General features: G+C 44.0%; 1 protein-coding gene across 20 annotated transcripts in view; it reads right to left on the reverse strand.

Moving 5' to 3' along the window:
- Positions 1-27,799, reverse strand: part of KIAA1217 (KIAA1217 ortholog) — a 426,467-nt gene that overhangs the window by 13,665 nt on the left and 385,003 nt on the right. For all 20 annotated transcript variants that reach the window (XR_008530796.1, XM_054592699.1, XM_054592708.1 and 17 more), the window contains 6 exons: positions 26,197-26,363; positions 14,427-14,602; positions 9,574-9,704; positions 8,871-9,018; positions 5,031-5,478; positions 2,397-2,580 (listed from right to left, as the gene is read on the reverse strand). Coding sequence is in view for 19 of the 20 variants with exons in the window: in XM_054592699.1 (XP_054448674.1) it covers positions 2,397-2,580; positions 5,031-5,478; positions 8,871-9,018; positions 9,574-9,704; positions 14,427-14,602; positions 26,197-26,363 (1,254 nt within the window). In the remaining variant the exon portion in view is untranslated. The remainder of the gene's footprint in view (positions 1-2,396; positions 2,581-5,030; positions 5,479-8,870; positions 9,019-9,573; positions 9,705-14,426; positions 14,603-26,196; positions 26,364-27,799) is intronic.

Here is a 27,799-nt window from a genome sequence, read left to right on the forward strand (position 1 = left end):
GCTCTCCCTAGGAACTGCAGTGCTTGTCTTTTCTGAGACAGAGTTCTTTAGAGTAGATGCTTGAGAAGTTCCCCTTTAAAGTTGTGATAACTTGGGTAAGTCATCAGGGTGACAAACTAGTGATTATTTGTGGTGGGCAGTTCCTGCCTCATGCGTGAGGCGCTGGGTTATAGGGCCCCAGCAGCATCGGGCCACGTGGCTGGTTTCCATGGGGCTGAGCCCACCAGTCTGGGCTCAGGTTGGTCACTCCCACTTTGGGTCCCTCCAGTGACTGGCACAGGTTGACCAGCCCAGTTCTCTCTTCTCAGGTGTGATGACAGACTCCCTGTTTGACCAATGCATTCAAATTCCTTTCAGTGTTGTTCTCTACTGGGCCTTGACCTCAATCTGCTGAATGAGTTTTAGCAAAGAATCCAGTTTAGCGAGAATCCCTATTCTTGATATTTGACCAGTTCTTCATTCCCCACCCTCAATATCTACGTCCTTGGCCTGCCTTCTGGAGGAATGCCCCTACCCGCAATAGGCTACATTCAGAGCTGAGTTCATTTTCTCTCTTCCTTTGCAATAGTCTTGAGTAAAGTCTTCCTTGATGTTCTTTAACATATGTCTTTGTGAATAACTTTTGCTTTAACACTGACTGAGGCCAAAACCCACAAATTTTCCATTGATTTTTTGGGGAGCTTTCCATCCTTCCTCATTACTTAAGTAGTCAGACAATTCACACCAAAGAGAATACAGATGATCTTTTAAAACCCCAAGCTTAGACTTTTACCTCATTAGTGTACAAAAATAAAAAACTATAACATCCATGAGAAATAAATAAAAATAATAGAAATAAAAGCTTACAGATAATGGATGATATCCTAACACGTTTCTGGTGGCTTAGACATTAGTGGATTCTTTCTGACAAGAAACCAGGCCATGTGTTAAAAAAAAGACAAGAACAACAGTAAGAATGTTTTAACTGAGTAAAAATATTTTGGAGAGTAATTTAAAATATAATTTGTGCAAATTTTTTAAATCTGAAAGAATAAAAGGTCCAAATGAGGTTAATGAAATGTAGTTATTATTTTTTGTTGTACAATCAGGAGAAGGAGGAGGAACAATTATAATTAATTTATCATTATAAATTTATAAATTTATAACATCAAAGGAAACCATGAGAAAATAAATAATGGGAGAGCTGAACTAGGGAAGATAGACATGCACCGAGATACATCATTTTCTCCATCAGAAATTCTCCATGGGAACTTGGGGAGAAAAGCCGTCATCGTGAGAGCAGAGCTGCCCCTCCCAGGGCTTGTTCCTCCTGGGTCTGACCCTCCCAGGGCCTAGACAGGCCTCACAGAGCTGGCAGGTTGTGCAGAAGGTGAAAAAAACACCTCTTAGCACAGGCTGAGAGGGAGAGTTTCAGTGAGTGTAGTTTTAGAGCAGCTTTGTGGAAAGAAAACCTGGAGAATGTTAAAGTGGTTTTATTGTGGTTATAAACTGTATCCACTTTCATGTTCCTTGACATGCAAGTCAAGATGGCGACTCTTTTTCAAATTAGTTTTTGTTGCTCGACAAGCCCTCTTTAAATGTGACTCTGAGACACACTGGACCACAGGTAAAAATGATAATTTTTTTCTTTTTCTTTTTTTTTTTTTAGAGAATAGGGAAGGGAGCGAGAGAGGGAGAGAAACATTGATGTAAGAGAGAAACATTGATTGGCTGCCTTTTGTACACGCCTCACCTGGGGACTGAACACACAGCTCAGGTACGTGCCCTGGCCAGGAATCAGACTGGCAACCTTTCAGTTTGTGGGCCGGCACCCAACCAGCTGAGCCACCTCGGCCGAGCAAAAATTTAATATCAGAATAATGCACATGGCTTGTAATTGGAGATTTAGTAGGCTGCGCTTTTCAAACAGTTATTTTACATTGCTTCTGACATATTGACGCTTAACTTCCATAGCTTATTAGGTTAAATCCACAATTTAATAATTTTGATTTTTAAAAAAATGCCATTTTATCTTATGATCTGCTAACCTCCTGGGAGCTCATAAAAGCTGACATTTTCTTTCTGCAGCATGTGAAAAGCTCTTGCTTTAAATGCAGGCCTCGTCTCTCCCAGCTGGTGCTCTGAAGTGTCATAAATTCACAGGAAATGCAGAAGCTGGGAAATCTAAATTTTTCCTTACTGGGCATCGTTCTAGTATCCGAACATAGAACAGTTTCCCTGCTATGGTTACAGGTAGAGTAGCAGTGAGGCTCTAGGGACACCAGAGGGATTTGCTCTCCCAGTTTTTCAATTTTATAAGATTCTTCCGACGTGAGAGCTTGGCCAGCGTGTGCTGAAGTGGGTGGCCCCGCTCTGACCTGAGGGCAGCTGGGTACACAACCCTGTCAGTATCTTACCTGAAAGTTCCGGCTTGTCCCCAGGAGCATCGCCCTTCGGCTGGGGGCCTGAGGCTGGTGACATCTCCAGGTTTGGAATTGACTTCATGATATTGGCCTGAGCTTCTTCTAGGAGCTTCTCAAACTCTTTCCCATTATAATGGTCCAGATTTTGTCTTTTCTCCTCCCATTTCCTCTCTGCTTTCTGAAGGAAAACAGCAGGTGAAGAAAAAATTTTAAAACTAGAGTGAAAAGCTAATTAATTGTTTAAAGGTTTCCTGTTGGGTGGGAGGAGGTGTAACAATTCAATGCAGGTAAAATAATGCTCTGGCTTCCGTGCCGAGGGAGACTGCATCAGACAAGCCTGTCTCTGTGCTGCCTGCTACAGCTTCTAGAGATGAATGGGCTGCATGGAAGCTTAAGTGGTGCTCGCTCAGAGAGAAGCAAGCTCAGAAACTCAAGTTCACTCATTAAGTGACGACTGAGCGCTTACTACATACTTCTACCAACAGTAAATAAAAAGATAAGTATCTAAAACCAAGTTTTTGAGTTTTCATTGTAGAGAAGTTCAAACAGAAACAAACACCGAAACACTCACTAGGAGCAAAGAATCCTATGTTTTAGTTCCACGTGTGTCCAAGACTTGCTACATGGCCACATTTTCTCACTTAGAAAGTGGGGAGGGAGGAGTATTTATATGACCTGGAAGCTCCATCAAGTTCTACCATGGGGAATAGACAAGATGTATTTTTAAATACTTGTACATCTTTTTAAGGGAGATTTGACTGTGATTCTGAGATGGCACACACATCATTCCAGGAGGGCAGAGTGGAAATTAGCCCCAGGATGAGAGGAACCCTGTAACGCTCAGGTAAGAAGTGCCCCAGGTGGCCACTGGCTGAATCAGCACACGAGAACACGGGGGCCCAGCGAGGTGAAGGATTTGCCTGGATTCACTCTATACAAATAACAACCCCCACCATCACCATCCTTTATGTTTTCCTCCTTAGCACTGTTACCACCTGGCATGTACCTCTTCTCTGTCTTTCCCTACAAGCAGGTAAGTTTCTCGAGGGCATAGACTTCATCCCCCCTGCTCACTGCCCACCCCAGAGCCTATGAGAGCCTGGTACATAGTGGGGCTCTGCGATGGCTGTTGAGTGAACAACAGGGGCATAGCTGGCAGACAGGCCCAGGCCTCCTTACTGTGGGTTGCTCATTGTTAGAGATAACTCATAACTTAAAATACACCCGTAACAATGATAACTGTGCCCAGTGCGCTCCCAATAGATATTTCTCCCATGACAGTTGTCCCACTGACATTCTTTAAATACAGGCATGTTTGAAGTGGCAAAGCCATTCGCTCTCAGGAGGAAATGCGTTTTCAGTTCTCTAGGCCACCCAATAGGCATGGCCTATGGATCATCACCGCCAGTGCCCTTTGTAGGCACTGACTCGGATCAGGGGCACAGCCCCTGCCTTTGGAGCAGAGAGCAGCTGCCTAATGCTAGAGGTGCAGTTGCCATGACCATGGCCTTAGCGGTTATAGGAGGTCATGTCCTCTTGGTTACCCAGGTTACCCCCTGCTCACCTGCGGGAGAGGCAGGAATGCTTAGGGCCGGGTTGCTGACGATACAATAATGAGTGGAGAGAATAAATGTGGGTGAGAGGAAGGAGAGCACTAGGGAAGCAAAATGCATTATTTGAGCAGCAATGCCAGCTGTTGATTAAAAGAATATTTAAAAACACAGCATGTTTTTTTCCTCTATATTGTGTGAACTGAAGGCCTAGCTTTCTCTATTCATTTTGACTGACCCTGCCTTTTCTTCTTAGACTCCTGTAGTAACTTCCCATCCATCCCCCTTAATTCTAGACCCAACACCTCAGTCAGTTCTGTATATTGTGTCCAGATTAATTTTCTGAAGATCCCATTTATTATCACTGGTTCAAGCTTTAACATTCCTGAAACTTGCACAATCAACTTTAGACACCTTGGGCTGGTTTTCAAGCTCTCCCAAATCAGGTTCTGGCCTGTTTTGCCAGCCTTATCTGCTCTTTCTCATTTGCGCTAAACAGGTTTGCTCGCGGTTCCAGCCTTTGCTCCAGCACACCTCTATCCTAGAATGCCCCCACCAGCCTTCTCTGCTTACCCAGATTCTGCTTATTTTTGAAGATCAGCAGCAACCCCTCCCCAGGCCTGCATTCACCGGTGGCATGCTTGAGCCAGCTCCCTCAGGCTCAGGAGAGATGATTCACACATCTGACCCCCTGCATGCTCTATACTGTCATGTTGTGGCTCAAAATCAGTGAAGGTGGGAGTCTTCACACCACAGAAATTGTCAAATACCACAATCAGGACTTTGCCTGCCAGAGAGCTGGTTGTGAAACACTTACTACCACGCCATGACCTCACTTCCTCCAGGTTAGGTATCTTATGCTTCTCTGCAATCTGATGACCTTACCCTGACCACTGAAACCCACTTCTAGTTTAAAAAAAAATCTGTCATATATATTATATATGTGTGCAATTTTTAATAAAAATATAACTCTGATACATATGTCTTATCTCTATAGCCAGACTGTAAATTCTTTGAGAGAACGGACCATGAGCTACCCTCCTTTATGGGGTTACAAAAGATGGAAAAAGGACTCTACCTCAATGGACACTGCCCTGTTCTTGGCACTCGCACTGTGGATTTCCTCAATGAACAAGCTCTGCATGGCGGAACCGTTCACGGGTGCCTGAGGGGACTGAGCTGCCTGTGACGGCTGCAAGGTGGAGGTCACTTCCTGTGCGACAGCTGGAGGGCTGATCGGCTGAGGGCCAGCCCCCCCAGGCGAGTGCTGGGCAGGGGTCAGCAGGGCAGAGGAGAGCTGGGAGGGTTGGATGAGCACAGGGGAGCTCTGGGCGTGGTGGACTGTCAAGGGCATCACATCCGCCTTCACGTCTCGAGGGACTGCTATGCCTTGAAGGGGCTGGCCAGAGGCCTGGGGCACCTCCTCCTGGGCCTTGAGGACCTCTGCAGCAGTGGCCTTTTCCATAGCGACATATTGTGCGGCCTGGGCTGCATCTGTGCCTTTCAAGAGCCCGTCGGTGACGTGTCTAGGAGAAAGCACACATAGAGGAATTAACTACTGAAATAGTTAACTTTCACTTTCTTATTATGGTGTACTTGAATGTAGGGCCATCCCAAAACCAGGTAAGATTTTGTTGCAAAATTACAGCATTCTAAAACTCAGAGTAGCAGCTCAGGGTCAAGGGTTTCCATAGCAACTTTCCAACGCTGGTGAATTACTTCCTAGTTCTCTCTGGCAGCTGCTTTTCCAGTCGTTTGCTCAGGTGATGGCCCATTTCGCTCTGCCCACTAGCACTGTTGTGCTCCGACACAATTCCATCACTGTTTTCGGGGGAGGTGGCTACATGACGTGATCATGTGATTCTAACATCTCCTCCACCTGATCCTGGCCTGGAGAGCTCACAGGTGTTCGGTTCTAACCCCCAAAGCTTCCTAACACCCCACACCCTGTTCCTGTCATTGCCAAATATCTTGGGAGGGCCATTCATGTCCTAATTCCTTCTGCTTGCTCTTCCTGTAGCTCAGCCTGGTGTGACCCAGCTTCCTCACCTGGCCTTGACTGATCTTTCTGCAATGTCAACGGTGATGCCAAAATGAGCAGCTGGGTTAATCCTCATCCTTCTTTGCTCTTTGGGGTTATTTGATGCTATTTGTCCACCTTCATTCCTCGTGCAGGGAGAAAGACATGGCCTTTGGGGTCAGACAGACCTGTATCCGAATATCAGTTCTACCGATACAATGTCAGGAACGGTACCTTTTTGAATCTCAGATATTTTTCTATAGATTATAAAAGTAATGACGATGACGGCAATGTTGATAATCACTTCCTCAGGAGTGGCTGTGAGGATCAGTGTAAAGTTGTACGTGTAAGACACTGTAAAACATTGTACCTGACATATAATTTTTAATTAGTCCCTCATTCTCCTTATTAAAATGCTCTCTTTTTGATCTGAAAAAGGACACTGTCTCCTATGACTCTCCTTGACTACTCATGTCTATTTCTTTTGCTGTTTACTTTTCCTGCCGAGTGCCTTCTATCCCCAAGGATGTGTTCCCTCCGTCCCCTCTCATTCTACTGTAGCCATCTCTTCTATTTTAATAGTCATCTTCATGAAGGCAATTTCTGATTCTAAATCTCTCCTCTCTTCCTCCCTACCCCACCCCCCGTCCCTTCTTCTCTCCCAGTCAGGCAGGGACACCCCTCTGTCTCCATCTTTTGAACTTCAGGTCACATTTCCAAGTGCCTAGTGAGCAGCTGGGTTTGGTTATCGTTCCAGCTCTTCAAGTTCAACACATATCAAAACATTTCAGCATCTTCCCAAGCTGCTAAGTTGCTCTGAACTGTGACTGTCACCTGCTTTATCTTTTTTGCCTGTCCTTGGGGCGCCATGCATATTCCTATCTCCTCCATTGTGTCTGCACGGTGCTGAATACAGCACATTACACACAACAGATACCAACATAAAATTAAAAGTATAAAGACTTGTGATGGGTAGCCTGATGGCAGCTGAAATTTCTTTTATTTTTATTTTAAAAGTTACTTACCTGGGCTTGTCATTCTAGTCACTGAGCATTTACAGGACAAAAAGTCCTGTAACATTCAAAACACAAATCATATCTATTTTTAGAACTTGCATTCCCTGGAGATAAGGCAAACACTGAGCTTCAGCACTCTGTGCTGGCTCTGAAGCTTTCCTTTAATTGTTTTTCAGAGAAGAGAAGGGAGAATGGGGCAGTGTTATCTGCCAGCCTGCTATATCTATTTCCACTCAACAAGGGCAGTTTGTTCTAGGCTTTGCGGATGGGTTACCTCATTTAGGTGAGAGCTTAATGAAGAATTCCTTTAACAGATTTTTATCCTACTGGAAGAAAAGGTTCACTCTGGCAACTTAAAATGAGGGAACCTATGAGAAAATATCATTCAGGTTCAAGTCTTTCCTGCACTCAGTCAGATGTGGTCTTTGCAGGAGGGGGCTGTTAGGGGAATTCGGGATCCCTTTGGCATCCTGGAACCCATGAAAGTGACAATATGTTTTCGTCTCAAAAGAGTCTCTCTGCTGAGGTCATTGTTACTAAAAAAATCTCACTTGTTCCTATGGTTAATAATTCATCTGAAAGTCAACTGTATATTTAATATATTTCTCTTACACATTTGATCAAGTGATTAGTTATTAAAATTCTCCAAGAAGCTCTCTTACATGTTACTTCTGTTTGTGAATCTGGTCTCAAATCCAGTCTAAGATCTGAAGGGTAATGTCTTTGCAGTTGCCTAGTTCTATTAAAGAACTGAAAACTCAAGGACTGCTGCTGTTGGGAAGTGGTTTATTTTGGTAGTTGTGCCTATTTCCCATGTGAGAGAGGAAGTTTTGTAAGGGCAGGGCTCCTATTTGTCTTTATTATCATATTCTTAACACCCAATACCAGGGCTGGAACAGTCAGAAGGTCCAAATATTACCAACGGCATGGCTGTGAGATCAGAACTAACTCTGACCTGCTGTCAAACTATTCATTCATATCCCAGCCCCACCTCTGATCTGAAGTGAACTTCCTCAAATTTCAGATTCTACCTACACAATGGGAATGCCTGTCACATAGAGTTTTAAATTAGGACCTAGTGAGATAATACTTACAAAAGGCTTAGTTCAGTGCCTCATCCATAGAAAGGGCTCACAGACATAAGCCATTCTTATGATTGTGCTGAGAAGAAAGAGATCTATTTGTCACTCAAAGACTCTGTAAATACTGGCATGCGAGATGGCATTTATAAAGATGCTTCTGGCTACACAAATGTTGCATGCACATACGTCAGCAATTTTTATGTGGGTATAGAGGTCAAGAATTTTCTTTTCAGTGAAAGTCATGGATGATTCAGTGATTTATTTTATTTCAGTCTTTCTTCCACTGTGACCCTCTTTTGTGGGCAGGTGAGGGTGACAGTGGGGGGGGGGGTTTGTTTCTCTTTTCTAGGTGGGATCAACAATCTCCCAGATACTCTTTCTGTAGGGAACTCAAGAAAGGTGCTATTTATTTCTACTCATTTTCTTTTAACTGACATCAAATAATATATTTTGATCCATTCTTCGATTTCAAAATGTTATTGAGAGGACTTCAAATACTTTTTAAAAAATGCATACTTTTGTGTATTAGTAAATTTTAAGCCCTAGCATGTGCCAGATGCAGCAAGCCTGTGCTGAAGGATCAGGGCCTCAAGTCCTGTGTACAACAGCAGATCCATGTGGGACGGAGCCGTGGCTTCTCCTCAGGACATTGGAAATAAGATGTGATAAGTCACTGCCATGGAGACAGGTCCCAGGACATGGAGGAAGCCTGGGAGTCCAAAACGTACACCCCCAACCTTGCCAGCACATATATCTTCCCCGGCCCCCGGTCCCGCACGCCCCACAGGAAGCCCAGTCACCTCCGCAGCATGGTCAGGATGTCGGTCAAGCTCCGCACTCGCTGCAGGAGACTGTCCAGCCGGTGCGGCTCCTCCTTCAGAAACCGCACGGCCTCCACTTCTATGCGCAGAATGGCTCGCATCTTGTTTTGTAAGGTAGGGAATTCTCCTGCGGCCAAGAGCAGGGGCTGAGTTGTAGGAGAACAAGTCAGAACAGCAAGCCCCCGTCCCGCACCCGACACTGGATAGGGTATGGCGCATGGGGTTCACCAGCCGCAGCGCCCTTCACACATCTTCAGGTGGCAGAAGCGTGTCAAACAAAGATGGGTTCAAAACGGCCATGGCAATGGCAGGGCTCCTCTAGGCCTCATTTCCTATCTGTACATCTGGGACATGGTCAGCTGTCGCTTAGGGTTGTCTTTAATGAATTTGGCACAGGTGCCTGGAACATTGTAAGACCCCGATGAAGACCAACTGTTACTATCCTTTCATCCAAAATCTTACAGCACTCCTTACAATATAAGTTTCAAGAAGACAGGGACATTCGCCTATTTTGTCCCGTGGTGGATCCCAAGTGCCCAGAGCAGTGCCTGACACATGTAGTTTTTTGAATGTTTGCATGCATGAGTAAATGAATGAATGAATGAAGCCCTCACCATCTGACAGATTTTTAATAACCCTGAGAAATGCCCTTCAGACCTCTCCCTCCAAGGAGGAAGCTCACCTTTCAGGGAAGCTACAGCTTCTCCCACTTGTCGCAGGAGGAAAGCCCCATCTTCCACATCTTTTAGAGTGACCACTCGGCTGGCTGATGCAGAGTCCTTCTTCAAGTCTTCAACAAGGTCTTCCAACTCACTGGAGGAGCGAGCAGACCAAGATGGGCATGAACACCAAGGGCCTCCAACAGGGCAGGTGCAGTGGCACAGGGCTCACCTGGGCCTCCCACCGTGCACTGTGTGCCAGCCCACCTCACCTTCCCCCGTGCTGGTGGGAACGCATTTTAGAGAAGTAGCCTAGTTTGGCTTAAAATGATCTGCTGAGATGTCAGGCAGCTGCAAGCAAGTTTGCCCAGGGCCTTGACAAAGGACCCAAAAATATTTGGTGGCACTGCTGTCAGCAAAGGGAGGGATGTGTGCACTTTGTGACATGACAGAGGGGAGAGATAGAGGAGAGGAGAGGAGGGGAGGGAAGGGGAGAAAGGAGGGGCGGGGAGGGGAGGGGAGGGGCGGGGGAAGAAAGCTTTTGTGGAGCAAAATGAGGAGCCGCAGATCAGGCTTCGCAAACTTGGCACTTGACGTTTGGACCTGATAATTTTTTGTCGTGGGAACCTGTCCTGAGCACTGAAGGTGTTTAGCGGCATCCCTGGTTTCTACATAAGAGATGCCAGTAGCACTTTCCCCACCTTGTGATGCACAAGAATGTCTCCAAGCATTGCTAAATGTCTCTGGGGGAAGGGAGCAAACTTGGCCCTGATCGAACCTCTGATTTATACTGATTGTCCCATCAAAAAGGATTCACTTTCCTTTCCAAGCTACAAAGAGAAGAAATGATCACAGATCTGTTTGTACAAACACATACATTCAAACACACACATATACACTCATCCATACACTTGCGCACACACACACACATACCTTTGGGTACTGCCAGCTCCAAAAGAATTAAGGTCTTCCATACATACAAACAAACAAACAAACAAACGAACAAACAAACAAAAGCAAACATCCTGTCACTTGTTCACATTGATAACCTCATCATAAATACACGTTTATATCGTTTCAGTTTGCCTGTAAGTCCAGTGGAAAAACTCCTCTTAAAGAGATGGGAAGAGACTTTGAGAGATGAAGAGCCACTAGGTGGCAGTAAGTGACCAGTGATTCCAGTGCTGGGGTTCTGAGTCTACAGTGGGCAGCAGCAGGGGTAGAAATAGAAGGCAGTATCCTCAAGATGATGGCCCGCCCAGACCCTCCCCACCGGGTGGGCAAGTGAAGCTGTGGACGGCATGACAGCTGCGAGAGACATTCAGGCAGGGTGTTGCATGTGTTCAACAAGGACCACGGGGCCAACAGCAAATCCACCTCCAAGAAGTGGGGTGAAGTTTTTGCTTGTCTTTCACTCTGTTATGGGAAATGCACCCAAATTGCCTATGATCCGTTCAGATGAAATGAAGCAACTTCAGGACCAAAATGGAAAGCCAGCTTCTCACTGTCTACATTTACAAGCTATGGAAAGGCACCGAGCGTTATGTGAACCCAGTGGAATGTTCCTACAGCTCCTGAATCCCTGAGGCAGAGAGAATGGGTGCCTGCTGTCAGAAGAGTTCTAAATGTGTGTGGAAAGGTTCCTTCCATTTCATAACCAAACAGACTTATGTTAATGTGCAGACTGGACACACTGTCCAACCCTTCTAAGCTTTGATGGAAGAGCTAAGACTCAAATGTTATCATGGTTGCATTAACAGTCCTCTAGCCAGCCAGGTTGCAATTAATACTCCAAGAAGCTGTCATCTGACCCAAAGTCAATCAGCTTGAAATTCTATTTTAATCTCTCCTACACAACATGACTCTTGGATTTCGTAACCTTGAACACGGTAGATCCTTAAATGTCACAGTTTTCCCTTTGTGGATCATGGAACACATCAAACGTGTACTGATATTATTGTGCACAATAATGGCACTTCTCTTCATACACTTCTCTCATAGGTAAAGCATTCAGATAAAATTTGTTCATCCAAAATATAGAAAGAGGCCATGGAGCTAAAATGAATGCTGAAAATAACTTTTTAAAATATTAATCAATATGATTTTTGAGATGTAAACTATTCAAAAGAATGCCAGATGTTCACAGATGCTGCGGTTTATAGGTAAACCCATTCTATTTGTTGAAGTTGCTTTTCCTTCTACCTTGGTTAAGAAGAAGCATTCATTTGTGGAAATACATTTCATTTGGCTGTTATGAGAAGACCAATTATTATTTCCATGTAGAAACCCACCAAAGAGAAATTATCTTGATCCAATTTCTCTCCATAGTTTTAGAGCCAAATTTTAGTTTTCTGCCATTTGAATGGCTCACAAGCAACTTATCCTAACGTGACCCTCAAGGGAACTTATTTTCCTGTGTGTGTGTGTGTGTGTGTGTGTGTGTGTGTGTGTGTGTGTGGTGAGAGGCGTGAGTAAGGCATGTGTAAGGGGAGGAGGGGGGCAGGGGCAAGGAAAAGAAAGGGGGAGGGGGAGATAAAATTGGAAAAATTGTTTTCCTAATGGTTCAGAGTTGAAATTTCCAGCTGTCTTTTGTAAGCTGTTTTTTCTCACTACTCTGATGCATCCAATCAATCCGTTTTGCATTTGATTTATTTTCTCACTCCTATTTCTACTGCTTGGTTCAGGTCTTAATAACTTTTGTCTGGGCTGTTAAAGTTGGTCCCAGTACGATTTCTCAGACGCCAGTTTCCTTCTCCCTCAATCAGTCCTTCACGCGATGGCCTGAGGGCTCTAATATCTGAAATATAGCTCTGAATCTGTTACTTCCTCGATCAAAAAGGTTTCAGTGACCAGCCTTCCTCATCATGCCAGGCAGTAACTCTCAAATGTGAAGATGCTTCAAAATCTCCCCTGTATCTTTGTAAAATGAACAGTCCTGAGCTCCATCCAGAGAAATTCTGAATCATGAGTTGGACCCAGAAGCTTTCATAAAAAGCCAGAAATCCAGTAACATGATCTTCCATTCTCAGTAAACACAGAATAAACAGACGCCAAGCAGTCCTGCTGCACATGCGCATGGGCAGGCACCATGCCAACAGAAATGGCACAACCCAAATACGAAACTTGGTTAGTGTCTTGCACCCACTCTCCCCCAAACTGGACTACTACAATTTTCCAGGGATGTCCTGTGCTTGTTGGTTCTCAGGGATCCTCTGCCTGGGAGGCCCGCCCCCCCATCTAACCCCTACGGATGAAATCCCACCTGTCTTCAAGACCATTTCAGTTCAGTTTAACAAACCTTTGTGAGGCCCTACTATGCACATAGTACTATGCTTGGCCTGGGGGCGTATGAAGGATAACTTATTTTAGGTTAAGCCTCCCTGGTTCTTGGGGCTTGAAGCAATCTCTCCTTTGTATAGTTAACCTGGCACCTGTTAATCACCTGTTTTGTGCTATCTGCATACTCCTATGTTCTGTTTTGCCAGACTAAAGTTTCCCAAGTGCCCTGTGCACAACTTACTCACATGGGGCCGTCCCACAAAGCCATAGGTACTGTCCTCTCATGGTATGTCTGCCCTACTCCCCCTCATATCTCATTCCTAGGCTGGCCTACTAGTCTTGGGATGATATTGAGATTAAAGATGCCTTGTTTAGTCAAGAAGCAAGAGTCACCTCAACAAACCAATAAATACAACTTTTAGAATGAGAAATCTACTCTTTCCTAATTTAATTGGAAAATGTATAAAATATTACTAAAAGGTTATATATTTTAAAAGAAGTTTAAGAAGAATCCTGAGACTTACTTTTTAAACAACTGGGCTGTTACAAAAACATTGTTGACAAATAATAGCCTCATTGCCTCGTGGTGAATGATTAACTATGTATAAAGGCACAGACTATTAAAATATTTTGAGATGTTGATGACTGGGAGTCAGATTTAAATTTTGTACAATAATAACTCAATTTGATTTCTTTTTTATCTGGACTGCTACTGAGCGGGACATTGTGATTTTAATCAGACCCTCTGGGTTGGGATCTGAGGTGAGATGAACAGCAAGCAGCTCAGGTATCAAACAGGAGATGGAGCACAGTGCTTTCCACAGGAGACCTCCAGTGACTCTGGGCATGAGAAGAATTAAGAAGCTGAGCTGCTCCCTTACAACCCCAATTAGGAAGGTTTCAGCTTTCCAAGAAACAAGAGAATTACCAGCACTAGGAGGAACTGCAAAAGTTACTATTCATTATACTAAAAGGTGAAATAGTCCTATGATAAATCTCCGTTGCATAACAAAACATAGATTATCATAAAAGATGTTCTTGCCCTAGTGACTGGGGAGTAATAACACTCTGCTCATTTCAATAGAGGGACTTGATAGATGCTTTCAATAAGAACCTCATAGAAGACTGGGAACATTCGAGGCAGCATCTTTCATTCTGGATCAGACATGCTTTACATTTAAATTCTTCTTTTGCAATTTAACTGCAGTTGTATAATAGGAAGATAATTTTAGCTCTGTGTTATTTTGACTATCAGTTTTAATTTATTGAGATTAAATGCGGATGTTCTATTTGTCCCTGGGTTTTGCCGTTTGCTCCTTTCTAAGTCTGCTGCTGAGCCCTGCAAAGGACTGCGATGCTCCAACTTTTAAAGAGGCTGGCTCGGTTACCTGAGTGTTGCTGAATTTCTTGGGCCTGGACAGAGGCACATCAAGTGTCCACGGACACCCAGACCCAGCAGAACTCTAACTTGTATACAGTGGTTGCTCCATGAAGGGAGAGAGAGAGAACACCATTTAGGAAGGACCTCTTCCTTGGCGAAGACAGGTTTCCTTTTCCAGTTAAATAGCTAGACACGCAACCAGTGACTGGCACTCACCATAACTTCCTGACGATCCTCTCCTCTTCGTGCAGGTATTTCTGTCTCTCTTGCTCCACCAGGACACGCTGACGTTGCACAGGATCCTCCAGTCTCTTCATCGTTTCGATCACTTTGCCACTGATTTCCAGCTCGGCCTTCTTCATCATTGCCCTCAGCAGCTCCTGGTTCTGCAGCTGTTGAACAAAAGAAATCAACCTCAGTTGGTTCTGCCTTCCTGACCCCTGATGAGTGCCTGGCAGTCTTCGGAGGCAGGTTAAAATAAATAGCCCGCAGCTGATTGTTTCTTTCTTTATTTCAATGAAAAAGGGAAGGACCAAAGACTGTACATAATATTGCTTCTCCAGTCAACATCTGAATTTTAGCAGCCAACTGACAACCAGACTTTCATGCCTGAGCCTGCAAAAACAGGATCCTTTCTTTATTCTGGTCAACGCATCACAGACAATGGGCACAAACTCTCACTGACCTGTTTTCATAGGGACCAGCCAAGAGTACCGGGTTTGGATCCAAGCAGATTTTGAATCAAACCCTAAACCCTCTCCCTTGCTACTGTGAGATTCTGGGCTTGTTACTCAGATGAGCTTGTTATCTTTAAAGATGGGGATTCACTTTCCTTGGCAAGACTATTCTGATGATTAAATGAGACACTGCTTAGTATTAAACAGGTACTTGGCAAATGTTGATTTGGCTATGAACTACTTCAGGATATCTCTTAAAAGAGAACTGCGTGCCTCTTATTTATATGGGTCCATGTACCAAATACCAGGTAATCCCAGACCATTAGAGCACGGTGTTGATGTTCATGGTGGCGATGATAATGATTCCAGGTGAACCCAAGGCTCCTGGCAATTTACTTCTTTCCCTAGATTATAAGCTGGCTGCTTGCATGCATAAGACCACAATTTCCACATAATTTTCCAGAAACTTTCTACAGCACTCATTTCTCACCCCAGAGAGTATAAGATGTACAAGTTTGCATTCAAGCTTCACAAAAATCCACTTAAACACTTGAGTCCTATTTCCAAGAAGTTGCCAAGTGTTTCCCTGGGGCAGGACAATTTCCTGACAGCATTTACGGCAAAGTGAATTCATTTAAACAGCCTCAAAAATAGTAACTATATTATACCTACAGTTCTCCTGAAATTTCAGTCAGCTGTTATTGTTACCCTCGTTTGCTGGTTCTGTGGACTGTTCTATGACTCCTGTAGATCACCTCATCAGAGTGATGGTGTCTTTGTCAACTATCCATTATATGCAAATTGAGGGAAATGCCATCTGACCGTGTTACCACCTGCTTGAAACCTCATCCTCGCTTCCACTGTCTCTGGATAAAGCATTTCAGCATGAGCCATCAGCTGAGCCCCCATCACGGTTCATCATCAGCACAGCGTCCTGACCAACTGGCCATCCAGAGGGAGGCTGCTTGGGTTCAACTTCTAGTTTTACAGCTAGTAGCAGTGTGACTGTGGCCAAGTTATCAATCTCTCTCTGTCCATTTATTCAAAAAAAGTAGCAATAGCTCATATTTCAGAAGCTGGTAATATAGAGCCAGTGAGGCAATGCGGTGCTTACAATAGCGCCTGTATGTTATAATAGCTCTCAGTATGTACCCGCTACTGTTATCAGGAAGCATAACTCCAGGGCAGAGCCGGTGGTTTTGTCTGGGAGGGAACAAGATAACAATGTACCACTCTTGGGTTACCTCCTCTATATGACTCATGATCATACTCTCATACTGCCTTTTATTGTGGTCTTAAAAACAGTCAGTACATTCCTGAAAGTTACCACATTTGGAGACAATGCACAAAGAGTGACTTCCTCCCATGCTCTTTGCAGCTCTGCCCACAAAGGCTCAGGGCATGAAGGCCGTTTCCAACATGCCAGCCACCTTACCTTGCATGCGGGGCATGCTTTCTGCTCTGGCCACATGAACGTCCTTTCTGTTCTGATTGGCCAACCTCCTTTCTGCCACAGGGACTTTGCACATGCTATTCTCGCCACCTGGTTATTTCTGCTCTCCACAGTCTCCCTGGCACATACCAAGCATTCAATAAACATTAATTGAATGCATGAATTGAGTTAGGCAGCAATGCCGGTAATAACAGGCAACAGAGATCTAAACACTCTTTCCTAGCTGATGGAAATATAGGGTGACCGCTGGGCTCAGCTCTAATGCCCTGCCCGCAGTGATTGTTAAATACACACAGCAACTCTGCCTACTCTCCAATGGTATACTCAGATTCAGTGCCATGTGTCAAATCCCACAGAGCTATTTCCTTTGGGTCTGGGGAATAAATGGTAATGGGTATGTAAGGGACAAATAAGTAGATGATTAATTATGTCTAAAAGTGGCTGATGCCTGGGTCCACCCCCAAGAGATTCTGACTTAATTGATCTGAGTTGCAGCCTAAGCAATGAGAATTTTTAAAATGCCTCAGACGATTCTTGATGTGCCACCAAGGGTGAGCAATGTGGTCTAAGAAAAGGGCCCTTGGATAGGTAGATATTGTCACTGTGCCATGAGCTATGTGGTGAGTCCTCTGGACCTCTTGCCTAAATCTCACAGAGAAGCTCCAGTAAAGTTATGGTCCAGTTAGCAATGGGCAGACAGTAACAGTGGCTGTCAAGCTGGAAAGTACAGAAAGGCTATTTAAAATTCTTAAAGCTGAAATTTGAAAGATGGAAAAAGTGAAGCCCTGAGAGGTGAAATGACTTACTCAGAGTCACTTGGGCAACTGCAGGGCAGAATCAGGATGAGAACTGGGTCTTTTGAATTCACCCCAGTAATCTTCCAAGCACCATCTGCTAGGTAGAGAGCACCAGGTAGCATGGCAGGGAGCGTGTCTGCTTTATTCCAAGGCACAAGTACAGTTTCTGGCACACAGCAGGTACCCGACACATATTTGCTGTATGAATGACTCTGAAAGTAATGTTTCTGAGGAGACTACAGACATTTCAGAACACAAACTCAAGTTATTCAACTGGTAATGAGACAGGATAGTTAAGAAGCTATTCCTTGGCCAATGGAATAGGGAAACTGAGACAGCTAGCTGAGCAAAACGGCGGGGCAGCTTACGGCCAAGTGCAGCTGGTCGCCAGGATGCATGGCCCCTCGTGCCTGGCAGGGGGCAAAACTGGGAAAACAAGGACCTCACCCCCAAGGTGACCTTTCCACCCCTGGCCTTTCCTCCCTGGACATAACATCTAGGCCTTGGGGGTATTTCAGCTCCAGGCCCAGAAAAGCAGCAAAACCAGGTGGGCAATGCCAGGATGGACTACAAAGACTAAACCACACCTGCCCTGGCACTGACCAATCAGGGGAGACCACGGCCCTGGAAGGACACACCCGCAGAACGAGTGCATATTCTACTGGAACCCTCCCCTGAGACCTCCCCTAAGCCTCCCACCTGCAAGAAAGGGATAAAAGCCTCCAGACAAAGGACCCAGCACATGCTCTCCCTTTGGGGAGCAGCCTGTGCCATTCCCTTTCCTTCTTCTTCTCCCACTTCTTTCTTCACAGGCAGGTGTTTCCTAAACTCTATGGCAATGGGCACCTCATCCCAGGCTAACCCCCTAAACCTGTCCCCAAAGTCCCTTTTTCTCTGACTTCCCAGTGAACCGAGGCAGCCCAGCCTAGGCTCTCCCATTGCTTCTTCTATACTGAGCCCTTCCTTGTTTCACTGTTCTCGGCTTTAATAAACACCCTCACAGTCACCTGGACTCCTGTGGTGAAATCTTTCCTACATGATGTCAAGAACCCACACACTACAGCTGGGCCCCGGGCAGACCCGCTCAGGGCCAGGCCCCTGTCCAGGAACAGTGACATGGTCAGATCATATTCATATCATTCCACCCAAAGAGGAGGGGAGGGAGAGCCACGACTGGAGTTTCAGGCTGCGGGACTGTCCTTCCCAGAGAGGGACTCTCGGCATTTTCTGTACATACTGGTTGGCACAAGAGCAACACTGACCTAATCGTGAAGGAACAAATGTGCACAGGTTCTCTTTCCACTCTCCTCTAGTCCTGGCCCACCCCACCCCCGCCCCGCCTGTTGTCCTGTTGTTCTGGGACTTTGTCCCAGCAGTGCATGAAAGGTGCTGAAGGCAGCATGTGGATCAACCTTCTCTCTAAACGCTTCATGTAAATTAGTCATCAGCATTTCAAGTCATTATGTTTGTGTTGGCATAGCAGTGATACGACATTTCAATTAACTCAGTTAAGGTATAGTTTACAGTCAATAAAATACAGATGCTCATATGGACCTGGACACCAGGGTGGGGAATGACTGTGATGGGGATGGGGTGGGGGATGGGCTGGGTGGAGGAGGGCAAGGAGGGAACAATTGGGACAACGGTAACAGAATAACAATAAATTATTTAATTAAAAAATACAGATGTTCCTCAACTTACCAGTGGGGTTCCCATAAGCCCATCATTACTTGGAATTACTGTAAATTGAAAATGTGTTTAATACACCTAGCCTACTGAACATCATAGCTTAGCCTAGCCTATCTGAAAGGTGCTAACACTAGCCTACAGTTGGGCAAAATCGTGTAATGCAATTATTACGCTGTATCACTTTACCTTCATGATCACGTGGCTGACTGGAAGCTGCCCAGCATCACGAGAGAGGGTCAGACCGCATGTTGCTAGCCCAGAAGAGATCAAAATCCAAAATCTGACATACAGTTTCAACTGAAGGTGTATCACTTGCCCAACGTTCTAAGTTGAACCTTTCTAAGTGGGGGACCCTCTGCATAGCCATTTAAAGTGCCCAAGTCAATGAGTTTTGACAAGTATATACACCACTAAAAAGAGAGAGAATATGTATCAGCCTAAAACGTTCCTTCATGACTTTGCGATCCATCCCCTAACCACCAGCCCGAGGAAACCACCAATCTGCTTTCTGTCCCTGTGGATTTAGTTCTTCCTGTCCTATAATGTCACAGAAATAGAATTAAACAATAAGTAAATCATTTGTGTCTAGCTTCTTTCTGTAAGTATATTGTTTTTGAGATTCAGCCGTGTTGTTGTTTTAGTAGTTTATTCTTTTTAATGCCGAGTGGCATTTCATTGTATGGATAGATCTGTTGTATGATTCCGTAAATTGTATGTACTAAAATTTTTATATTTTTACTTATTGATTTGATTCTGGTGATTTTACTAAAATTCAGTTATTTTGGTAGCATTTTAAAAATAGATCCTATTTGATTTTAATACAATCAGATAATTTGTGCATAAAGCCAATTACACTTTTTACTTTCCCATCTGTATGTCTTTTCTTTCTTTTTCTAACCTTACTGTGTGTGCTAGGGTCTTCAGTACATCTCCTTTATGCTGTTAAGAAGGTCAAATACATTAATTCATGTTTTTTCATATTAAAACAATCTTGCATTCCTGCAATAAAATCAAGAATACTATATTACCTTTTTTATATATTGCTGTGTTCAACTGCTACCATTTTGTTAAGAATTTGCTAAACATATTTTCTTGAGAGAGATCTGTCTGTGGGTATATTTTCTAATAATATCATTGATTGGTTTTGCTCTAAGAATAATGCTAGCTTCATCAAATGAGCTGGGAAGTGTCTTTTATTTTCTGAAAGAATTTTTGCCCTTCAGTACTTTAAGTATGTCATTCCATTGTCTTCTGACTTAACTTTTATCTCTGATGAGAAGTCAGTGTTAATTCCCATTTATGTGTCCTTTTTCCCCCTTGGCTGCTTTTAAAATTTTTCTATTTATTCCTGATTTTTAGCAATTTTATTCCAATGTGCTTTAGTGTGGTTGCATTTGTGCTTGTCATTCTAGGGTTTATTGAGCTTTTTTGGTCTGTGGATTTACAGCGTTCATCAGATTTGGAGAAATTTCAGCCATTATTTCTTCTAATAGTTTTCTCTTTCCCCTTGACCACTTAACATTTTTTCCACAAATGACTACATTTTGTTTCCTTTTCTTCAGTTTTTTTTTCTTTATACTTCAGTTTGGACAGTTTCTATTGTGTTGTCATGTTGACAGGTATTTTGTTTCAGCAGTGATTAATTTTCTATTAAGTCTATGCAGATACTGTGTTTTCCAGTTCTTTAAAGCTCCTTAGATTTTTTTTTTTATATCATCCAATTCTTGTCTCACTGTATCTATGAGTTCCTTTAAATTCTTTAGAAGAATTATAATAGCAATTTCAAAGCCTTTGCTGCTGCTCTTATTACTCCTGTCATTTCTGGAAGATATCTAGTGATGGATTTTTCTTGAGGTTACAGGTCACATTCCTCAGAACCTCACATGTCTAGTAATATTTTTTGTTGGATTTTGGGTATGCAGTTCTGGATTTTGTTGTTTTCCTTTACAGAGAGCTTCCTTTCGCTGTTGTTTCAATGACTTGTGGATCATTTTTGTTTTTTAAAGGCTTCTTTTTAATCTTTGTTAGGGGGAATCTAGGGTACTTTTTATTCTGGGTCTAGTTTAGTCCTAAGACTGAAGCATGGCTCTTCTCTGATCTCTACCGAATGTCCCAGGTGACCAGTCAAGACACTTTACTCTTGCTTGTCAAATCAGGAACATCTCCCAGGCCTCTGTGAGCTCTGGGAATTTTTTAATTTCATAGCCTGCCATTTTGTTTTTGCCTGGCTTAATGGTCTTTCATGCTGCACACACTTGGCTTATTGTTCAATAGCGGACACACAGATTTACATAGTTCTTTCTCCGCAGAGGTCCCTCTTGTTTGGTACTCCACAAACTCTAGCTGCTTCAGCTCTCTAAATTTAGATGGTATCTCCTCAATTAAGAACGTCGGTGTTATGCTTGGGTTTCCCCTTTCTTTATTATAATCTGAAAAGTGCCCCCAGACAGAAACCTGAGTGAATTGTAGGTACAGATGCTTTGTTTCCATCCTCCTAAGGATCACGATCCTGTGTTGCTTGTTGTTCAAGATTTAAAAAGAGTTCTTGCACATATCTATTTATTTTTCAGTTTTCTAGTTGTTAACAGTGCGAAGGCAAGTAGAGCTGCAGTACCACCTCATTGCTGGAGACATACATTTATTGTAAATGTCATGTCTTGACATTTTCATTAGAATACTTCAGCAGAAATAATGTACTTGGTCATTAAACATTTAATTGGGCCAAATAAGCTATCCACATCAACTCAATCAAGAAAGGAGGAAACTGCTTAAACTTAATTCTACCCACTTCAATATAGACATATGGTATACCTCATATGCTCAATCTTGATTTCGTAGGTAGAATTTAAGACTATTGGTCTTGCCAACCATATAGTTAAACTGAATAATAGTATAGTTGAACTGATTTTGCCGCCTAGCAGTGATGCTGCACAGTGCTTCTACCACAGATCAGGAAGTTTCATGATGATAGCCAGCCCCACAATGACTCCTAACCACCTGGGAAAGTTCCTTCGGCTGTCAGGACAAGGTAGCAGGATACCTGGTCACAGCTACATGTTATCTGGGAGAAGTCTCCCCATCTTAGCTGGCCCCTGTGGAAGATTTGACAAGGGTTTAGCACAAAGTATGACAGCCTAACTGTCAAATCCCATACTAGTTCCATTTATTAGGTCTGTTAAGCCTGGGCCAACCTCTAGTGTGCTCTTCTCTGGGATGCACATTCCCATGACCATTATTTTGGATGTCAGAAGGTAAAGGATATTCCTGCACATTTCTGTGAGGCACTCTTACAAAAAGGAAACCTCAACCTTGACTGGTGTGGCTCAGTTGGTCGGATATTGTCTTGCAAAGCAAAGGGCCGCTGGTTTGAGTCCCCTTCAGGGCACATGCCTGGACTGCAAACCTATGTGTGAGAAGCAACCGATGAAGTATGTTTTTCTCCCCCTGCCCCCCAAGAATAAATAAAATCTAAAAAAAAAATGGAGCACTAAGTTCAGAATAACCCCGTTTTTTATTATCAGGAAGCGGAATAAGGAGATAGGGACCAAGAAAGAAAATTGTGGGCATTAGAGAAGGATGTATCCGTTCTTTCTTTAGCCAAGTCTCATCTGACCCCCACTGAACTTATTCCATCTCTTCCAGAAGTTTATCTCTTCCCTCAGCCAACAGAGAAGGGAAGAACTGCAGTCACTTCTGTGAATAGAGGATTAGTTGGTAAAACCCATGCACTATGGCACTTTGGGAAAAAGATGTAGCTCATCATTTCCCCCCTAAATTAACAGAAAAAGTAATAGACAAAGGTAATCATCTTTTGAAGGGAGCATTTGTTAGGTACGAGACCTTCACCTACTCCCTTTAATAATATTGCCAGCTCATAGCAGACTCAACTATTACCTGAGAATGGGAACATAACAATATAAAGTTCCATATAGCTCTTGTAACAATTATAACTGAGTAGAAAACACATATGATTAGCCCCTGGGAATGAGGGGCATTGCTTATAGTCAGGGCTTTAAAGTCAGTGGGTGTGCCTCTCATATTTTCAGGGTGGCGGAAACCCCATTTGTTTCTGTTTCACCCTGTGATACATGACTGAGAATCTCAACATTCCCAAGATGCATCTCAATGAGCTGAGCAGTCATAATACATGAGAGCAGTTCACACCATGGAACATTCTAGAATCAGCAGTGCCAGGAACACTCTGGAATCTCACCCTGGCACATTCCAGAATCACCAGCATGGCCTCTCTGGCCCACACCCATGAAGTCAGGATCTGGCAGTGGAGCTTGGGTATTGATATTTTTGTTAAAAACCTCAGGAGATATGAGAGCAGGATTAAGGACCATTCTCTTACACTGGTAGTTCACATGAATTGGGACAGCAGCGATGTCAAGCAATTTCTATGGTTTTCTTGACCTGTTTAGGCTCCTTTGCCTCCCTTGACATTGTTTTTGCCCCATTTAAATCTAACCACCTCACCGTGTCTGCATCAGATTCCCCCCCCCTTTTTTTTTTGAGAATTATCTATCAAGTCTGAAAATGAAATACTCAAATAGGAAACACTCTACAGTCGAGGATTTTCCAGTGATTTAATTATCTAATTACTAGAGCTAGCTGCCAAGCACAAATGATTTCATTCAGTTTCACTATTTTATAACACAGTTCAAAGAACATTTGGATTTCTAATTCAATTTTTGCTCTTTTGAGACTATTCTACAGAGTTTTGTATATCTCTAATGATAGCTCCATTATTGGACTTATAATCACTTTGGGGTTTTACTTTATTTTTGGAGTATATAACGCATATGCTGAAGGAGATCTGGTGCTGAGATGGCTCAATTATCCTAACTCTTTTTGTCTTCAATAGACACCCCCCCCCCACCTGCCTACTTTCGATGGAAAAGACAGAGGTTTGATGGGAAGGAAAGCTGGCAGAGGATCGGAGGACCCAAGGACAGAGCCTGCCGCGCGGGTTAGGAGACAAGCTGCTTATCTTTTCCGTGCGACTTCTCCTTAGAATTGCAAACACTTCTAATCTCCAGAATATGCCTGCTCACTGTTCTTCACACCCCCATGGCCAGAGAAAAGCCGAGCAGTTCTGGGAAGTAAAGTAACTTGTGTGGTTAAGACCGCATTCCCAGACCTTGACTGGAGAGCTGCTTTGTTTGAGAAGCTATGATTCTGCCGCTGTGCCTCCACAGTTCAAGGGTTGCAGGGAGTGGCAAATTGTGGGAGACTCCTCCCAGACAGCCAGAGGACCAAACAATGCCAGCCACCCACACGCTGATGTCACAGCCACACACATCACAACCCAGGTATCAAATTCGCCGCACTTCAGCGGTGTTTATGCTACAGCAATTCCACCCCTGCCCTCAAATCAACAAGTGTTTGCTTTTGAAAGCAGTAGGCACTACCATACAAATTATACATTTAGGAATTGCTTTTCTGGTGAGGGTCCACTCAGGAGCAACAATTTCCAAGTGGCCAGCAGGTGGCAGTGCAAGGAAGGAGTGATGTGAGTAGGAACTTGCCCTCCTTAAACCCCAGGTTAAGAACCTGGGAGAGGACAGACCCTCTGGGTCCTACACATGGGCTGTTTGGCTTGCAGAGCACTAAACAGTTGGGTTTTAATTATTTTACAACATTAAAAAAGTGAACACAGATATTTCATATAAATCTTGTATTTCCTGATTTTCTTGAAATGCTGAAACGTCCAGGAACACGAATGCTTTCAGGTGAGGAGTTGGTTAAGGTTAAGTAGTGACTGTTCTTTGGAGGGGCCACCTTGCCATTGTCCCTCCTCCACTTCACTTGTTAGGTTCCTGAATGGATGCTGTGGGCATTAGACTTTGCCACCTGGTACAGGCGCACACCCTCAGCCCAACCTAGGCACTTCATTTCACTGCAGCCTTTAAAACCCACAAAGCAAGGAGAAGCTAATGCAAAGGATGGGGAACTTCACAGGTGATTTTGAAAAGGATTTAAATGAATTTGCATGGGACATCCAAAGTGTCTGGGACATTGCCTGAGGGACAGGGTAACCTTGGAGACCTGAGCACTGGGCCATGTTGTTTGGTGTGTCCGACCTTACAGTCCCCGACAGGGCCTCCCAAGCCAGCTGGCTTTCTGTTTATTTCCTGGTAGATGGATGGTGAGGGGAAATCATTGCCTTGGCTTAATTAGGTTATGAAAAATGTAGGGCTCATGCTTCTGTGAGCTGAGGGGAAGAAGGGCCGCCCTCTGAAGCCCTTTCCTTATTGAACCTCCCTGGCTGGGGAGGTGACACCGTACTGGCTACCACTGATGCCACACCTGTGTGGCTGCTCCAGGCTCCTGGGTGGTTTTGTCTTTTACCAGTGTTTGAACTATGAACTTCTCAAAGTCAAAGAAGCTGCCCTGGTATAGTCTGAGCCAGCCCTGCAATCTCAGTGATCAACCTACTGAAGGCAGGAGGCGTGAGACTGTTACACAAAGCAGGCGCATGACCTCAGGAAGAGAGGCACTGCCCTGGCTCCTCAGTTCCCACAACCAAGAGGTACATGACTGGGCTTTGCCAGATTTATGAGATTTGCACACTAAGATTTGTGACACGAAGGGTCATTTTCTCTCCCTTTTGGTTCCCACATAGTGTGCGCATTCCTCAACAATGGAAAAGGGTAAGTAAAATATTACAGAACATACTGTCCAGATAAAATGCAGATGTTTCTCTAAACAAAATCTGGGACCTAACACAGGTGCTTCCATGACTATTTCCTGCAGGCAGATGTACCCCCAGAACATGCACTTAGCTCTGAGCAGAGGTTTGGCTGATCACTGAGGGAAAACTGGTAAGAACTGAGTATTCTCCTGAATCTTTTTAGCTTTCCCATCCATGATGGCTCCATGTCCTTGTGGATTGAGCCTCTCATTTACACTTCTATTTCTAAATACATTGTAGTTCCTTGCAAAAAAAGGTTAGCTATCTTGCCACTGTGCCTGCTCACTGGGGAAGCAAGGAGCTGAAACACTAAGCAGGAAGTCTTAACTGGCTTTTTGAATGCTCTGAGTGCTCCACAGGACTCCTTTGCTTTCAGTTCTCCTCAGAAAAACAGACTTTTAATGGGTTTTTCATGTGTAAAAGCATGCAGAGCTTGAAGAAGTGGTTTTCCATTGACGATGCTTGCAGTGGAAGGCTCTAGACTAAGACTGTGTGTCTGCAGGAGGAAACCATGCCTTTATGGCTCTGCTATTCATGTGTTCAGTTCACCTTTAGGAAAAGATGGTGGGAGGAACCCTGGGAAGGTACTTGGGTCTGGGGATGCAGGAGGGGGAGAAAAGCGACTCTGGGCAAATAAGACAGAAGGCATTGACCAGAGGACCGTGGTCTGTACCTGGAGCTGTCGCATCTGCTGCAGCTGGTGCTTGAGTTCTGCCACACTCCGCCTCATGTCGAGCAGGCTCAGGTGGACGGCAGAGGTGCTGGCGGGCAGGGGCTGGCTGAACGGCCCTGTGGACTCCAGGGCGCTGAGAGTCTTCCCGCCAGAGACATGGGGAGTTCCTATGAGAAAGAGCAGCAAAGAACCTAAGGAAGCCAGAAGGGAAAGTCTAAGCTAAGTCCCACCCCAAAACAGATGACTTGGTGATTCTAAAAATGCCCATTGCCTTCAGTCTGAAAAAAATTATGTTGGTCCTCTAGATGGGAAAATAAAGAATTAAGTTTGAAGAAATTATGGAAACTTCATGCAACGCTATAGCACATGGTCTGTAAAAATCATGTTTTAGAAATTTAGTGCCAAAGAAAGGCAGGTCAGTGGCAGTATTTAGAGCAGAGTGCTGTCTGTCTGTCTGTCCACCTGCATACCTTATTTAGGTATGCACAGAGAAAAGGTCAGGTGTACATGCAGGAAAGAATTAACAGTATTTCTAACTGCTGGTATTCCATGAGTTTTATATTTTTTTATATTACTACTTTTTCTATTTTTAAATCTGCATACTGAACATCTATAATTTTATAACAGAAAAATAATTTTAAAATTCTGAGACCTAACACAGGTGCTTCCATGACTATTTCCTGCAGGCAGATGTACCCCCAGAACATTCACTTAGCTCTGAGCAGAGGTTTGGCTGATCACTGAGGGAAAACTGGTAGTAACTGAGTATTCTCCTGAATCTTTTTAGCTTTCCCAACCAAAAGAAGCAGGACCTCTGCCTCTATCTTCTTTAGTGAGAAAATCAGATATGATGTGAAAATCCTTTAGGAGAGGAATCATGGCAGCAGAAACTCTTCCTAAAGAGTTTCTAGCTGCCATAAACTTTGGCTCTTTGAGACCAACTTAAGCTTTATGTATTTTTTAAGTTCATCTGGGAAGGGCCTTATCTGACCAAGTTTCCTTTAAAAGTGATTCAGGCCTGGCCAGGTAGTTCAGTTGGTTGGAGCATCATCCCATACACTGAGGCTGCAGGTTCGATCTCCGGTCAGGGCACAAACAAGAATCAACCGATGAATGAATAAATAAGTGGAATAACAGATCAATGTGTTTTTCTTCTCCTTTTCTCTTTCTCCCTTCCTTTCTCTTTAAAATCAATCAATAATTTTTTAAAAAGGCCTCAAAAAGGATCGCAACTAGCACTGAGCAAGGTACAGGAATCAAAAGGAAGTGCTATTTATTTGTTTCTGGACAATGCATTTCTATGGAGCAGGCCATTAGAGTGGAATTCACATCTCCCCCCACCCTCCCACACACACCCTCTGAAGGGGCTGTTAAACTCTTTCCTGTAAAGGACAAAGTGGAAGATTAGCAATGGGCCGGGCTGGCCTCCCACCACTGAACCCTGTGGGTGCTTTGCCTACCCTGGAGTGGTTTCAGTGTGGTGGTCTCTCTTCCTGTCTTGGCTCAGCACTCATGGGAACCTTTCCTTTCCCAGCACACGCGGAGCTGCTGCCATGAGCTACAGATGGAATGCCAGGGAGCAAGGGGCTGCTTCACAACTGTC

Source organism: Pteronotus mesoamericanus, unplaced genomic scaffold, assembly GCF_021234165.1.
Source record: "Pteronotus mesoamericanus isolate MK-2021 breed Mesoamerican mustached bat unplaced genomic scaffold, CSHL_Meso_final contig_130, whole genome shotgun sequence".
NCBI classification, from domain to species: domain Eukaryota; kingdom Metazoa; phylum Chordata; class Mammalia; order Chiroptera; family Mormoopidae; genus Pteronotus; species Pteronotus mesoamericanus.